This window comes from Primulina eburnea, chromosome 17 (assembly GCF_022965805.1).
Source record: "Primulina eburnea isolate SZY01 chromosome 17, ASM2296580v1, whole genome shotgun sequence".
Classification (NCBI taxonomy): domain Eukaryota; kingdom Viridiplantae; phylum Streptophyta; class Magnoliopsida; order Lamiales; family Gesneriaceae; genus Primulina; species Primulina eburnea.
Genome location: NC_133117.1, coordinates 17142007 through 17157268, shown reverse-complemented (window position 1 = coordinate 17157268; position 15262 = coordinate 17142007). Strand labels below are relative to the sequence as shown.

Below are 15262 nucleotides of genomic sequence, written 5' to 3'. Positions count from 1 at the left end.
TAAAGAAAATTGCATTTGTGCATGATTTTTATAAGTGATGTAAATGATGATGTTTTAAATGATGAGAATTAGTTGTGGCTATCGAAGTATATGTAAATGTTTAAGATATATATGTAAATGCTGATGATGAGGCCTATGCATAGTGGATGGGTAATCCTGTCACTGATGTCCGACAGTCGCCGGGTACCGCGGTTCTATGCATGATGGATCCATCGTAAATGATGATGTACGATAGTCACCTCTAATGAACTGAATTCACCTATGAATGATAAATGATGAATGATGATTAACGATGAGCTGTTTTGACACGCCACAATTGCATATGACAAGTTTGCATTAAGCTTCTAAAGTTCATGAAAGACATGTTAATTATGATATTTTTCACTGATGTGTTCTATATATAGGTATTTGTTATTTATGGTACAGGTGTGTTGAGTCTTTAGACTCACTAGGTGTGTGTGATGCAGATGAGTTCGGTGTCGAGGAGACTGAAGGTGCTGGACTCTGAGTCAGCAGACCTGGTGGGCGACACGACCCGATGACCTTATGATTTTCCACACATTTATGATTTTATCTTTTTGAGAGGATGAATATTTTATACGCTGTTTATTTTACTGCTGATGTTAGGATTTTACTCCGCTATATTGTTAGCGGTAATTGTTTATGATAATTTTTAAATGATGCTTTTAAGTAGGATTGCATGCATGTGATTTATTTAAATATTGATTTCAAAATGAGTGCTTTATTTGAAAAAATATTTCTGCACTTTTAAAACGGTAGACGTTACAACCTATGTTGATGCAAAGGATCCCTCAGCGTTAAGAACAACCTGGGAGGTTTTAATGATTATAGTCGCCCTGGAATTTTGGCTACAATGAGATCTGTCATGATCGATTATGAAACATGTCCAAAGTTTAAAGACAGATGAGCAATGAAACATCCACTACTCTTTTTTCTTCAAAATGTACTAGACTTTTTTCCTTTATATATATATATATATACATATGTATATATATATATATATATATATATATATATATAAACTCACTATCTAATTATTTGAAATCCAAAAAAAAGCAATTCAAAACATAAAATCGTAAACGTCAACCAAACCTAAATTAACAATTTTAAAAAAATAAAAGAATAAACATCATAATATTTCAAAATCCCTAAAAAGCATAAAATTACTAAACGTCATAAAATCCTTAAAGTAGCTTAAATCACAAACTTAATTTTTTTTCGTAGAAAACTAGCGACGGTCCTTGGGTTGTGTGTACCTTCATTCCAGCTAATTTAACCATCAAGTCCTCCCTCAATATCAACATCACGCTCACCTTCATTGATCACACCTAGTGAGTCTATTGAATCAGTAACCCTTAATCGTAATAGCAAGTAATACATATGCATTTACATTCAATGGTGAAAATACTTTGAAGAAAATAGGTTCTCATGAACATGCATAAACTTAAACTTTTTCCTTTCATCATATACTTTTCTTTCCTTTCATCATATAAGTATATGTTTCCCTTTTTTATTGAATTCGGATCCTCAATTGCGACTTTCGTATTAGCTGTAGGACGATGGATCCATCTACATATTATCATGTTACTGGACTACAGGACATCAGCGATAAATCTCACCCATCAACTGATCCTTGACCTTACATATCATCGTATCATCGTATTAGTCACAATCAATTCACCTTCTTCAACCTTTCATATTTCAATCACTTATAAAATTCATGTATATACATAAATCATTTTTCTTTTAACCCAAGCATACAACACTTCTTTTAGAATTAACGTTATATCGTAAAATTCCATAAACGTTTTAAAATTTATTATAGCATTCAGGGCACTGCCAGGACGTCTAACATTTTTCAGGTGTAAAATGACCGTTTTGCCCCTGAAACCCTAATTTTCTCAATTTATCCCTAGACCTTAAAATGACGTTCCACATCCATCCAAACTTAACATAACACCTTAAAATACACCTATAAATATTTCTTAAACTTAAGCTCCTCGGCTAATTTCTCAATTCGTTTTTAAACTTAAACGTACATCTCGGTTTTAACTCGTATTGACTCGCAATTTAACCAAACTTGAACCAAAGCTAATTAAAACCTAACCATACCATGTACAACCCACATCAAGCCCATTAAGACCTTTGATCAAGCCTAGAACCTTGCTGGAAATTTATGCCCATAATCGACCATACCCTAGCCTTATAATCCATGTGCCCCCCCTTCGTTCCTAGCGCTTAGCCGACCCAACCAGACCATGCTAATCCTCCTAGGATCTTGACCGAGTCCCTTAGACCCTTTCTAGAACAGCGCTACAGCCCATGCAAGCACAACCCTAAACCCGCAGCCCTTCATGCCTTAAGCGACCCAAACGCACGTGCAGCCTATGTCCTCCCATTCCATCCCTTACACAGCCCCTCTAGGACCATGAATAGACTCCCTTAGGACCATTGAACACGTCCCAAGCAGCAGCTAGCAGTCTCCCTCGCCTAGGATGAAAAACGCAAACCTTAGCCCATAGAAACCCAATTTTCGTTCATCAAGGTACCTTATCTTGTCCAACCTTTAAACATGCACCTAAGGACCCTTAAACATGTGAATAAACATCCCTTCTAGTAACCTTACCATGGCAGCCCCTTTGTGCATCATAAGCAAGAGTTTTAAAAGATGAAAATTCTAGTTTTATCATGTTTATGCCATAAAAACGAAAATAAAATAAGTGTATCAAGTTTATCATGCAATCATGTATCAAAATGCATAATATGGTGCAAAATATTAGTGAAGAAAGATTAAGGCGTGCCTTTGGGTTTATTACGCACGAAAAACGACTTGTGATGCGAGGGACATTGGCGGAGAGATGGGGGAAGAAGCTTGATGAATTTTTTTAAAACCTTGTGTGAATTCCTCTTGAAAACGTGTGGTGCGTGTGTTTATGAGCTGATGGAAGATTCCTAGTATTCCTAGGGTGATGGGCGCATGTTTGAATGGAATGAAAGAGTTTGGAAGCTTGATTATTTGATATAAAATACATAGTACAAGCTTAGGCCCATTAGATAGTAGCTAAAATATTTTTTTTAGGATACTTTTCGAAAATTTTAACCGAGCCTCCAAAAAGTTCCTATTTTTGTCAAAAATCGAATACGGGTTTGAAATACGACTCAGTGCGTAAAAAACATCTCAAAAGTCATAATTTTCGAAAATACCATTAAAATATATCATATATTAAATAATTAAAAAAATTCCTTTAACAAAAATATTTTCCCTTTACGGTCCTCTGTCTTTGTTACTCGATTGCGTCTCGAATAACCTTTAAAACACAATTTTATGCATTCTAGTAGAAAACTACATTTTAAACATGCCTACGTTAATAAATTCATGTAATTAAAACAATTTAATTAAAATACATAAGAAATTTGATAACTTACATGCATCTGGTTCACGTGGACATTCAAATTTTTGGGACGTTACATGCAAACTACTGGAAGACGCGGGTCTCGAAGCACGCAGACCAGGCGCTCTTAGTAGAGATTGGACTAAGGTTCGTATGATATTTAAAGCGTGAAATGCCCAAAATTGAGTCGAAGATCCATCAGAGTATGCATACATATTGCATGTGGTCTTCTAAAACGACCAGACAAGGAGAATGACGAATGGTTCCATGCTTCGTCATTGTGTGATCCCTCACACAATGAAACGATACCTTATATATACCAAATTTGTATGAAAGAATGAGATATGATGCTAGAACATATATTTAAGTACTCAAATTTGTATGAGTGAGAGATATTGAATATATATTGTGACTGATGCGGTCCTGGCGAAATGGATGAGTCGAGCCGGGTGCTCCACCAGATCGAATCAATAATGCTGTTCAAGAAAATGAGCAAAGTAGATGGCTTCGACCGTGACCTGCAAACAATGAAAGGAACTCGTGAATGGGCGCTAGAGGGGTATCCGGCGTGGCCACTCCGATGCTAAAGTCAGGAGGCTGAAGACAAAGAACACAAACTATATATGTGAGAATATATGTGTGCTTGAGAGTTCAAAGATTTCAGAATCATTAAATGAGAAATATACCTGCTATTTATAGGAGAAAAATGTAGTAGGTACATTGTTTTCAGTGCCCACCTACTAAATATGTCAAGTCGGCCGCCTATAGTTTCTGATGACTTATACGACATGCCAAAGACATGTTGTTCTGACAGATAAGATTGACCATATCAATACACTCGAGTGTGGTGCGCTTTTCGAGGTATCGCGGGTGGAAGTTCTCGGGCACTTGTATAAGAGCCCGGGATCTTGGTTATCCGGGATTAATCATGTTTGTCCAATAAGAATATAATTAATTTCAGATTATAAAAGCATCGGGGCTTCAAATATCTCATAGATGGGACGAGGTGCCGGGACCCCATACCTCCTAAACTTTAGATAAGATGGAGGGGCCTTAAGTCTCCCGGACTTTAGATAAGATATCGGGGCCTTAAGTCTCCCGGACTTTTAGAATATTTTGTCGCTTAGTATTCTCGGGTAGTAGGACTGATGTCATGATGACGTATGCTTAAGCATTTAAACCGCCGAAAAATCATTTCGTATTCCGAGGTAATAATGAGCATGTCTCCTCGATATCCGTGCGCGTCCTTTCATATATCCGCACAATTTCCTAGATGCATCCTGACCGTCCGATCTGCCTTTTGATCAATAGTGGAGATCGTATTCCTTTTTGCCTATATAAAACCAAACATCCCCTTCATATGTCGCTTTTCGCAAATTTGAATTTCAAATTCTCTCAAATTCTTCCTCTTCGCGGCGTATTGCTCTCCCGGTTCAGGCGATCTTCCACCACCGTCACCATTCCATTCGCACAGTCACCGCCTTTCTCCTACCACACTCGTAAGTTTTTCTCTGTTTTCTTCAAAAATGTCTAGCTCCACCTCTTCAACCTCCGGAGCGAATGCGCGAGGTTCACCTAGCTACGAGTCCACCGCGATGCGCTCCGATTCTCCACATTCTCCTCCTCCACAACGCTTTATTACCACCTCCTCCAAAAAACCCAAACCTAAACAAACCAAACCCTCGTCCTCTGGCCCTTCCCGAGCTCTGAAAAAGAACAAGGGTAAAGGCAAAGCCCAAGTCTCTTCACCCCCTCAACCAGAGACTGCAGGAATTCCTTGGTTCACCTCAATGAGTAGCACACTGCGCTTGGGGGCTGACGAGGAACTCCGGGCTATGGGTTCCATCCGTTCTTCCTTTATCAGTACTAAGCTGACAGCATACTCTGTAGTAGACAAGTAAACAAACAATTTCTCCCGGGCTCCGGCTTCACCAGTACAAGAAGCTATGCAAGATGACTTTTCAAATCCCGGAAGGCTTGTTCACACTTATCATCCTATCCAAATTGTTGGGCCTTCCTTATAACCTAGAAAAAAGGATAACTTCTGTGTGCTCATCGGGATATAAACCGAAAAAGAGAAGCAACCCTCCCGGTCAGCTTCTGCACCTCTTTGACAGATCGGGGAGATGACATGCATATTACGGACGTCACCTTCTCCTGATTTACCTCAATTCCCCAGTCTGTCACTATAAACCCAAGAACCTTGCCACTCTTCATGCCAAAAATACATTTGGTCGGGTTGAGCTTGATTCCATAATGCATCAAAGTGGCAAAATTTTCCTTCAAATCAGAAATAAATTCAACAACTTTCTTAGACTTCCCCAAAATATCATCCACGTACACCTCCACATTCCTGCCCAATTGCTTCTCAAAGACTCTGTTCATAAGCCGCTGGTAGGTGGGCCTGCCATTCTTCAACCCGAAAGGCATGACAACGTAACAAAATGTACCTCCCAAGGTAATGAAACTGGTCTTATCTTGATCATCTCTAGCCAGGGAATTTGATGATACCCCTGGTAAGCATCCATGAAGCTCAGCAAATCATAGCCCGAGGTAGAGTCCACCAATTGATCAATCCTGGGCAAGGGATAGTGATCTTTGGGGCAAGCTTTATTGAGGTCCCGAAAATCCACACACATTCTTCACTTCCCTGTGGGCTTTGGTACCAACACCACATTCGAGAGCCAAGTAAGAAATTGAATTTCTCGAGTGTGGCCGGCCTTCAACAGATTTCTCACATGTTCATCAATAACTTTGTCCTTCTAAGGACCAAAATACCTCTTCTTTTGCTTCACCGGGTGAGATCTCGGGAGGATATTTGAGTGATGCTCCGATATCAGGGATGAGATCCCTGTCAATTCCTACTGGGACAAGGCAAAAACATGAATATGAGTTTTTAAATAACTGATTAAACTGACCCTGGTGGATGAATTGAGATCTGAACCACCCGAATCTGCTGGCCTGGTCTGATCTCTACAATCTCCTGCTCCTCCTCAGCTACAAAATGTACCTCCCTCTTCTCCACTACCCCCCCCTCTAATCAAGTCTTGCCTTCTTCCCCCCCTTGCAGGCCTTACTCTGATCCACCCGGACTGCCTCTACATAACATTTTTGGGAAGAAGGTTGATCTCTTCGGACCTCACCTACCCAACTTCCCACAGAAAACTTGATCTTTTGGTGGTAAGTAGATGCCACTGACCTCAGCTCGTTCATGTCCGGCCGCCCCAAAATGATATTATATGATGACAGGGCATCCACCACAGTGAAAGTAGTCATTAATGTCTTCTTTAGTTCTCCGGTACCCAAAGTCAGGGGTAGGACGATTTCCCCTTCAGGATAAACAGCATGGACTGCAAAGCCAAAAAGTGTTGTTTCCACAGTCTCCAGCTGATATCCCTGCAAACCATCTGTGCAAAGGACTCAATGAATATGACATTAACAGAACTGCCCGAGTCCACAAAAACTCTCATAATGTCATAATTGGCTACCCTGGCTTGGATGATCAGGGCATCATTGTGGGGAAGATTGACTCCCTTTAAATCTCCAGGGCTAAAGCTGATTACTGCTTCATTCCTCCTCATCCCTTCTACCTCCATACAATCTCGTCCACTTTTTGACTTCCTTGCCCAATTGGAATCTCCATCAGTGGAGCCTCCCGATATCATCTTTATTAACCCTGCCGTGGGGGCATGAGGCTTTCTTCCTCTCGGGCTCCTGTTCTCTCCTCTTACCGGGGTCACTTCTCGGGGCATTCCTTGAATCTCCCGGGCGCTGGGTGTTGGCTGCCGAGACGTCTAAGGTGGCACTCTCGGCCTTTTATTTGATTGACTATGTCCCTGGACGGAGGGCGGGACGTAATCTCTCTTCAAGGTTTTACAATCTTCAGTATTATGATAATACACCCCGTGGAGAGTACAAAATCCATTCTTCTCCGACCTAGTAAACTACTGAGATGGCAGCAAATCCCTACTACACTCCTGGACCTCCCGGTCCCGGATAATCTTCAGGGGTACATAACGGGAAAAATTCCCCTGACTACTCTTCCTCGGCCCTCTCTCTTCGAGCTTAGCCACCCGGTCTCCCCTTTCTTTCCTCCCTGCTTCTCTCTTCTGTTTCTGTTCATCCTCCATGTTAATGTACTTCTCTGCCCGGGACAACAAATTCTCAAAGTCCCGAGTACCTTCTTGGTTAATGAACGAAAAAATTCTTGGTTTTCGAACCTGGACAGGTGTTCCTCCGGGTCCGCATTACAATCGTAATCTTTAACTTCAGCATATTTGAAGTTCCTGGGAAGAGGCTTCCGGACAATAATTTCAGCAAATGAGAATCCTTTGACAACTGCCCGAGAAAGACTACGATAAGAAAGACTACGACCCTCCAACTGTCCCTCCAATACTTTCATCTTCTGCCTCAATTCCAATAGCTCTTCCGCCACAGTCGGGGATTTGGACACTACACTAGACTCCCCATCCTCTTCTCGCACCTCCTGCTCTTGCTCTTGCTCCCTCCTCGGAGGGGTAACGTAATGAGAGGGGTCTTCTAGCCATAGCTTTTTTCACTGCCTCAAATAAAATCTGAGCCAGATCTTCCAGGGACACAGTGATAAGGTTAGGTCCTGTGGGAGGAACACCACTTTATCCCGAAGTATGCGCACCATCTCCAGAAGCCCTGGAAGTGTCCTGGTTTGTTCTTCTAGTTGGATCCATATCAACGCCTTAGTCTCAATTTCTCACAGGCGGCGCCAATGATGCGATCATGGCGAAATGGATGAGCCGGGTCTGGTGCTCCACTGGATCGAATCAATAATGTTGTTCAAGAAAATGATCAAAGTAGATGGTTTCGACCGTGACCTGCAAACAATGAAAGAAACTCGTGAATGGGCGCCGGAGGGGTATCTGGCGTGGCCACTCCGATGCTTAAGTCAGCAGGTTGAAGACAAAGAACACAAGCTATATATGTGAGAATATATGTGTACTTTAGAGTTCAAAGATTTCAGAATCATTAAATGAGAAATATATCTGCTATTTATAAGAGAAAAATGTAGTAGTTACATTGTTTTCAGTGCCTACCTACTAAATATGTCAAGTCGGCCGCCCATACTTTCTGATGACTTATACGACACGCCAAAGACATGTTGTTTTGACAGCTAAGATTGACCATATCAATACACTCGAGTGTGGTGCGCTTCTCGAGATAGCCCGGGTGGAAGTTCTCGGGCACTTGTATAAGAGCCCGGGATCTTGGTTATCCGGGAAGAGAATGTCCCGGTCATCTTCATGCCCGGCTGCTGAGGAAAGTGATATGCACATTGATTTCGATTCGGGCCATCCTATTAATGTATCAGGTGATCTATGACCCAGGATCTTATGGGGGTATCAGTGATCTTTTATCTATTTGATATCTTATATATACCATAATTAAACGATTACAATTATCTAATAAAATATCAAAATATATTATTTGATATCTTGAGTTTTGATATATCAAATAAGTGCATCCACAATTTGAGGTTAAGTATAACTATGGTTAGGTCAGGCTGGAAATTCTATAAATATAGATAGCTTCCGGTTGGCCGAATACAATACAGAATACAGGTACACAACAACACACAAATACAAGTATATTTTCTGTAGAACCCGTTATACCAATTACGTATAAGTCATGCATAATTGCTATTATTTAAATTTAAAAGTGATCTTTATGCATTCATGAAGTGTTTAATTCATTTTAAAATCGTTAAGTTATAATTATTATTTTAAATCGCAGATGTTTAGTTTTATCTTTTCAGATAAATAAGCAAGGTCAGACTGGAGTCGGAGTATTGAGATAAATTTTAATAATAAGAAAATATTCCTATACTTAATTTAAGATAAGGAATAATTTATTTTAAGGTAAAAGAAGGTTTAAGGATTTATTTAATTAATTAGAGTTAAATAGTAAATAAGTCTTTTATCTCCAATAATTTATTTAAAATCCTAAATTAAAATGTGTGACCAATTGGAATAAATTAATCTAGACCTATTTTATTTAAGAAATTATAACTTAACATATTAGTAATTTATTTTAAGATTTAGCCATGTATGCAAGAAAATTACTATCCCAAATTAATTTATTATTTCACTAAAATACATAATTAGTGTTTAAAACTTTAAGGAATTGAAATTCATAATTAAACAATATTCTTCCCCCATTTATCAAGCAAATTTCGGCCACCCCATTAAAAGATTTGATATTGTTTGGCAACTCTCCACTTTTATTCCTTTCCTTTTCCTTTCTTGCTAGATAACTCCCTTATTTTTTAATCACCAAAAAAAGTTATTAGCTAAGAAATATTCTCCCTTGTTTTGATAGACAAAAATCGGCCACACCCCTCCTAAATCAACCCTCAAATCCCTTGATATCATCTCATTTCCTTATCTCTCAAACTCTAGGATAGAAAGATTTTTATCTTGCCATTCAATCCCCATTTAATTGGTAACCTTTACCTAATTTTCCTAGACATCCTCCCACCCCATTCCAAAAATTCAGAGTAAATCAGCAGAGAAAAATCGTGAGAAGCAAGGAAAAATAAGAGAGAAAACAAGTAAGAAAGAACTCCGTCTCCGCCGCACCACATTCGTCGTAATTGTTTGTTTCTTTCGAAAACAAATTCCAAGCATGTATATACGTTTCTTTTCTCTTCAATCAAGTCCTTATATATATTTTGAAACCATTATATGTCCTTGATTCATGAACAACCGATAATGACAGCAACTTTTCAAAGAAAAATCGGTATAGAATTTTCGGCCCCTCCCTTGTGTCTTCACGGTTTTGGCTTGTTTTTGTGGTTTCAAGGTTTGACACGGTTCCAGGCGCTCAAGGCTGCACCTAGGCATGATCTAGAATGTGTTAGGGTGTGGTTTGTTCATTGGCTTAAGGCCATACATCCCAGCTAGCATTTGACAGTAAGGAATCGCATGGCTGCGGTTTTTGACCCTCGGTTTTTAGTTGTTGATTGTCTAAGGTAAGTGTTTGGATCATGATTGGCCCAAGGCCTGTAACCATGGTTCGAACCCTTCCTTAGCATGTCTAGGACGTGATCAAGATGGCCTTTCATGGCTTGGTTCTTGATCCCATCGAAAGTTTAAACAAACAAGACAAGTCCCTCAGTTTTCTCTTTTCTGATTTTGTGTGGGTGGGTTTCGAATTTTGAGTGGTTTGGTGGATCTTGGTTGGCTTCTAGCTCTTAGCATGGTTCACACAATACCTCATGATGTCTAGATCAAGCCATGGTCGATCATATGGCCACTTGAATGATACATGACAGCAAGGTGAAGCAACACCCCACGCGTGCAGTGTGCATTCTCGGGTGAAGCGCAGGTTTCCTTGGGTGTTTGCTTGGATTGTGGTCGGCCTAGGGCCCTTAGCCATAGTTCAAGTCATACTTTAGGATGTTTGGAAGAGACTCTGGTCGGTGGTTCAAGCCCCAATGGCCGATAACCTCGTAAACAAAGCAAAGGATGCACAGCAGCTGCTGCTGCATTTTTTTGACAGCAGCTTGAGCTTCGGTTCAGGAGGCATGTTTGAGTTCTTGTTTGGATTTTAGCGTATGGCCTTGGATTGGACAGTATCTCAATGAGTTAGGAAGGTCATATTTTTGGCCGTTCATGATTTAGTTAAGTTTAGAGGTCGTACGAGAATTTACTGTGCAATGTGCCAAAGTGACTCTCGAAAGAACGTTTCACGATTTTGGCCACCATTCACATCTTTTCATGTACTACAGCCTAGGATCATGTTTTCCAGTATTTTAGGTGTATTTTAATCATGGCTAAATTATGGTTAAATGTCGGTTCGGGTTGGTACGAAGCCATGGTTGAATATTAAGTTTGTTGGGCGTAATAGTCTTGTTTTTAGTTCTATTTTTAAGTGTTGGTCAAGTTAAGTTATTTGCATGTTTCTCATGTTAGAATTAGGTCGCAGCGAGCCCGAGAATGATCCAAGTAAAATAAAACAGGATTTTAATTATATTACGTGCATAAAATATAAAATGTTTATTTTTTAGATATACGATATGTCTTGTGGCCACCTTACGCTTATGGGATTGCTTCACCCGGTGACCTACGACCAGTTTACGATTATGTATTGGTACGGATATCCAGTCCAAGGGCTGTGATGATCTCTACCGCCCAGTATACTGTGGTTTAGTGTGATCAGACGATTCATATTATGTTATGGGCCACTTGCATAGAACATTATCTCTACCTAAAATTACGATATGATATGTTATGACAGAGCTCTATCGAGCAAAGCTTTTACGTATGATTTTCAGATATGCACGTATTTATAATTACTCATGACACGATTTTCACGTTACGCTTTACGATACAATATTTTTGCGTTACGCCAAATTTTATGATATATTTTACTTGTTATTCACGATATATGCATGCTGAGTCTTTAGACTAACTAGACTTGATTATTGTAGGTACTGATGAGGTCGAGACCGAAGGCGGGGACCAGTGAGCTAGCTTGGGTCGGCAGTAGTAGGAACCCGAGGACCTCATTTTTATCATTTACTATTTATGTTCAAACTCAGTTTTTACTTTGACAAATTATTTTTAAGTTGTGGTTTGAAAACAATATTCGCTTCCGGTGTTACATTAAACATTAAATCTTTTTATCAGTTTATTTTATGAATGAGGCATGTTATTTATTTAAAAAAGAAAAATTTAAATAATTCCGCAAATTTACAAATACAAAATACGGGCCTCTAAATTTTCTCTCTTTAATAATTCTTGGAGTATCATCAATTATCTTCGAGAGTTTAAAGTGTGCATGTGATCAGAATATTCTAGTAATATTCTGACCACCGCAAAAAGAACAAAAATATTGTTCTTGAGATTTGTTCGAGAGAGTTGCTTGTAGATCGAGTCAAATATTCAACAACAACTGTGTATCTTATTCTCTCCATAAAGATACACACAATTTATTGTTTTATGCAGTGTTCTAAAAAGCCCACTTAAGCTTAAAGCTCAAAACGCCCACTTAAGCTTGAAGCACGACAAAAATGCCCTGCTTCGGAGAAAAGTGGAAAAAAGTGATTAAATTGTAGTTTGAGCGAATTAAGCATAATTAAGACGTTTAATTAATTGTTCTTAAAAACAATTAATCGCATCTATATATTTGAATTTTTTAATGTGATATAGTTGCAAAAATAAATAAAAATTATAATTTTGAGATTTTTATGATTTTATAAATATGAGAATTAATACATCAGACTTAAATTTATCATATTTATGTATTATTTTATCTATTTTTTGGTTTGAGATAATTACAATTACATTAAAGATAAAAAATACTTTTTCACGCTTAAGTCTGTGCTAATATCGCTTAAACTTGAAAAGCTTGAAGCTCGACATCCGCACTATATAATAAACCCTAACAATAACAATTGATCCTATAGTGTATATTAAAAAAAGAAAAAGAAATGGAGCATGTAAGTCTGACAAGATAAATGATTTTGGGATTGTAAATGACTTACCAAGAATGATCCCATGAGCACCTCTATAATACGAGCTTGTCAATGTCCTGAACCTCTCTTGTCCAGCTGCAAGAGACGTTGAAACGATACCGTTAATTGTTAACCAGAAAGAAAAATAATAATGCTAAGGCATCCTACAAGTTAGCTTGAGAAGAGAAAAAGGAAGAACGAAGAGGATGACTCCATCGGTCTTCTTCAACTGAAACAAATTGAAGTAACAGTGATACATGTATCCCATATCGTAAGCTTCAGCCTTTTACCCCCAACCGTAAGCAACTTGATCTTAAAATCCACACCTGTGCATCGGAAAAGAGCAAGGTAAACAACGAACACAAAATATTTCCAGTAAATTTCAAATGAAAGTAAATCAAAATCCAAGCAAAAAAAAAAAAAAAAGGAGTTTTCTTGAACTAAAAGATCTCCTGAAACGCTAGAAATCCGCGTGGTTTTGTCTAAATGATGAAGTATCTGTTAGAGATTTTCTCTAAAAATCATGTTTCTGCACGTATATAAACATGATAAACAAAAATGCGGAAGTTAAATCGAGCGTTACCTCCGGCCATTGAAACTTTGAAATTCTCTGATTTCCTTTCGGTTGAAGTCTTCTAAACACTCCAATCTCCAATAGATGGTGTATTATTCTGTATGAGATTGTGTATCTAGGGACCTCAATGCCTTCGGTATTTATAGGCAAACTCATACCATCAACGAGTTTATGTGAGAGTCTGAATATTCAGAAGAAGAAACGTGTACGCATGTTTTGGCCGTCGCCAATTCCTTCACGCTACGTCTCTTTTAAATTTTCATATGTGTCATAATTCTTACATTCTCCCACTTGACACATATATCTCATTTACCATAGGAGAAAACAAAATACATGAATCATGGCGATAGGTCATTTTAAAACGAATATTATCTTCCATGTATTACAATGCATTATGTCTCTCAAATCAGTATAACTTAATGAATAAACCCAATGTTTATTCGAGGTCCAACTGTATTGATATTTTTCTCAAGATAACTGAATATGTACATAACTGAATATGAGAAATATCATAACTGAATGTGTTTCATTATCAAAACCAAATGTATATAACATAAATTTATTATGGAATCAAATCCATCAGTAATTACCATATGATCCTTTAACATCTGAAATTTGCATGCCTTTAGCTTAAAAGATCATCAATTCAGTACTAACGTGTTTAATGACCACTTTATTAACACGTTCTTCAACGGTTTAAAATACATTATGTCGATATACTTAATTCGACCACCGCTTTAGTCACAAAGACTAGGGGTGGGCATAAAACCCGAAAAACCGAAAAAACCGACCGAACCGAATAATTCGGTTTAAATGTTTCGGTTTTATCGGTTTTTCGGCCGGTTATGGTTTTAAAATATATAAAGTTCGGTTTTTCGGTTCGATTTTCGGTTTTAAGCCCCAAAAAAACCGAAAAACCGAACCGGCCATATTTTTGTTAAATATAAAGTTTTTATGTATAATGGGTCATATTATTTTTAAATATAAGTCTTTTTATATATAATGAGCCTATTAAGATTTAGGAACTTAGTATCATTAACACTCAATTTTTCAATCCGATCGTTTTCTCTTATTTCTCACCACTCATCAGTCGACGTTCTCTTTTTTTCTGTATATATTTCTTTAATATTTCGTAAGATTATTTGTGTTCCATTCGAGCTGGTTGACACCTTGTTATCATTCCTATTACTAAATATTCCGTTGGATTCATGCATTTTCCGTGTTTACATGGTTAATTAGTTATATATAGTTATTAAATTCGTATGACATTTATATATATATATATATATATATATATATATATATATATATATATATAAATGATCAAGTCTCACAAGTTAAATACTTGAAAAATACAATGATTTATATTTTAAAGACATAAATTGACATATAATTTTATCTCTCAACAAATTTTAGCCAACCGTATATAACCGGCCGTAAAAACCGAACCGTATTACAAAAAAACCGAACCGAACCGTAATAAAATGGTTTGGTTTTGGACTAGAGATATTCAAAACCGAAAACCGAAAAACCGAACCGTTGTAGACTAAAACCGAACCAAACCGACCGTTGCCCACCCCTAACAAAGACCATAACTGAATTGCAGTAATATAATCTTAATGGCTTAGACATAGAATCCATAATTCTAAGCCCATAATGAAACTCCTTAAAATACACCACACAATAGTACTTCAATGACGAATTTTGACTCAACAGTGGAAGTAGCAAATCACTTTCCAAATTGTCAATTCGTCTCACATAAGCATGTAAAACTTTAATACCATA

At 38.0% G+C, this 15262-nt stretch overlaps 1 protein-coding gene across 1 annotated transcript in view; it reads right to left on the bottom strand.

Moving 5' to 3' along the window:
* The window catches only part of LOC140817908 (ras-related protein RABC2a-like), a 30838-nt gene extending 17205 nt beyond the window's left edge, over nt 1–13633 (bottom strand). Inside the window, exons 1-3 of the mRNA XM_073177700.1 lie at nt 13487–13633; nt 13161–13401; nt 12934–12999 (exon numbers count right to left, since the gene is read on the bottom strand). Of these exons, the coding sequence (XP_073033801.1) occupies nt 12934–12999; nt 13161–13401; nt 13487–13633 (454 nt within the window). The remainder of the gene's footprint in view (nt 1–12933; nt 13000–13160; nt 13402–13486) is intronic.
* Between the last annotated feature and the right edge of the window lie 1629 nt (nt 13634–15262).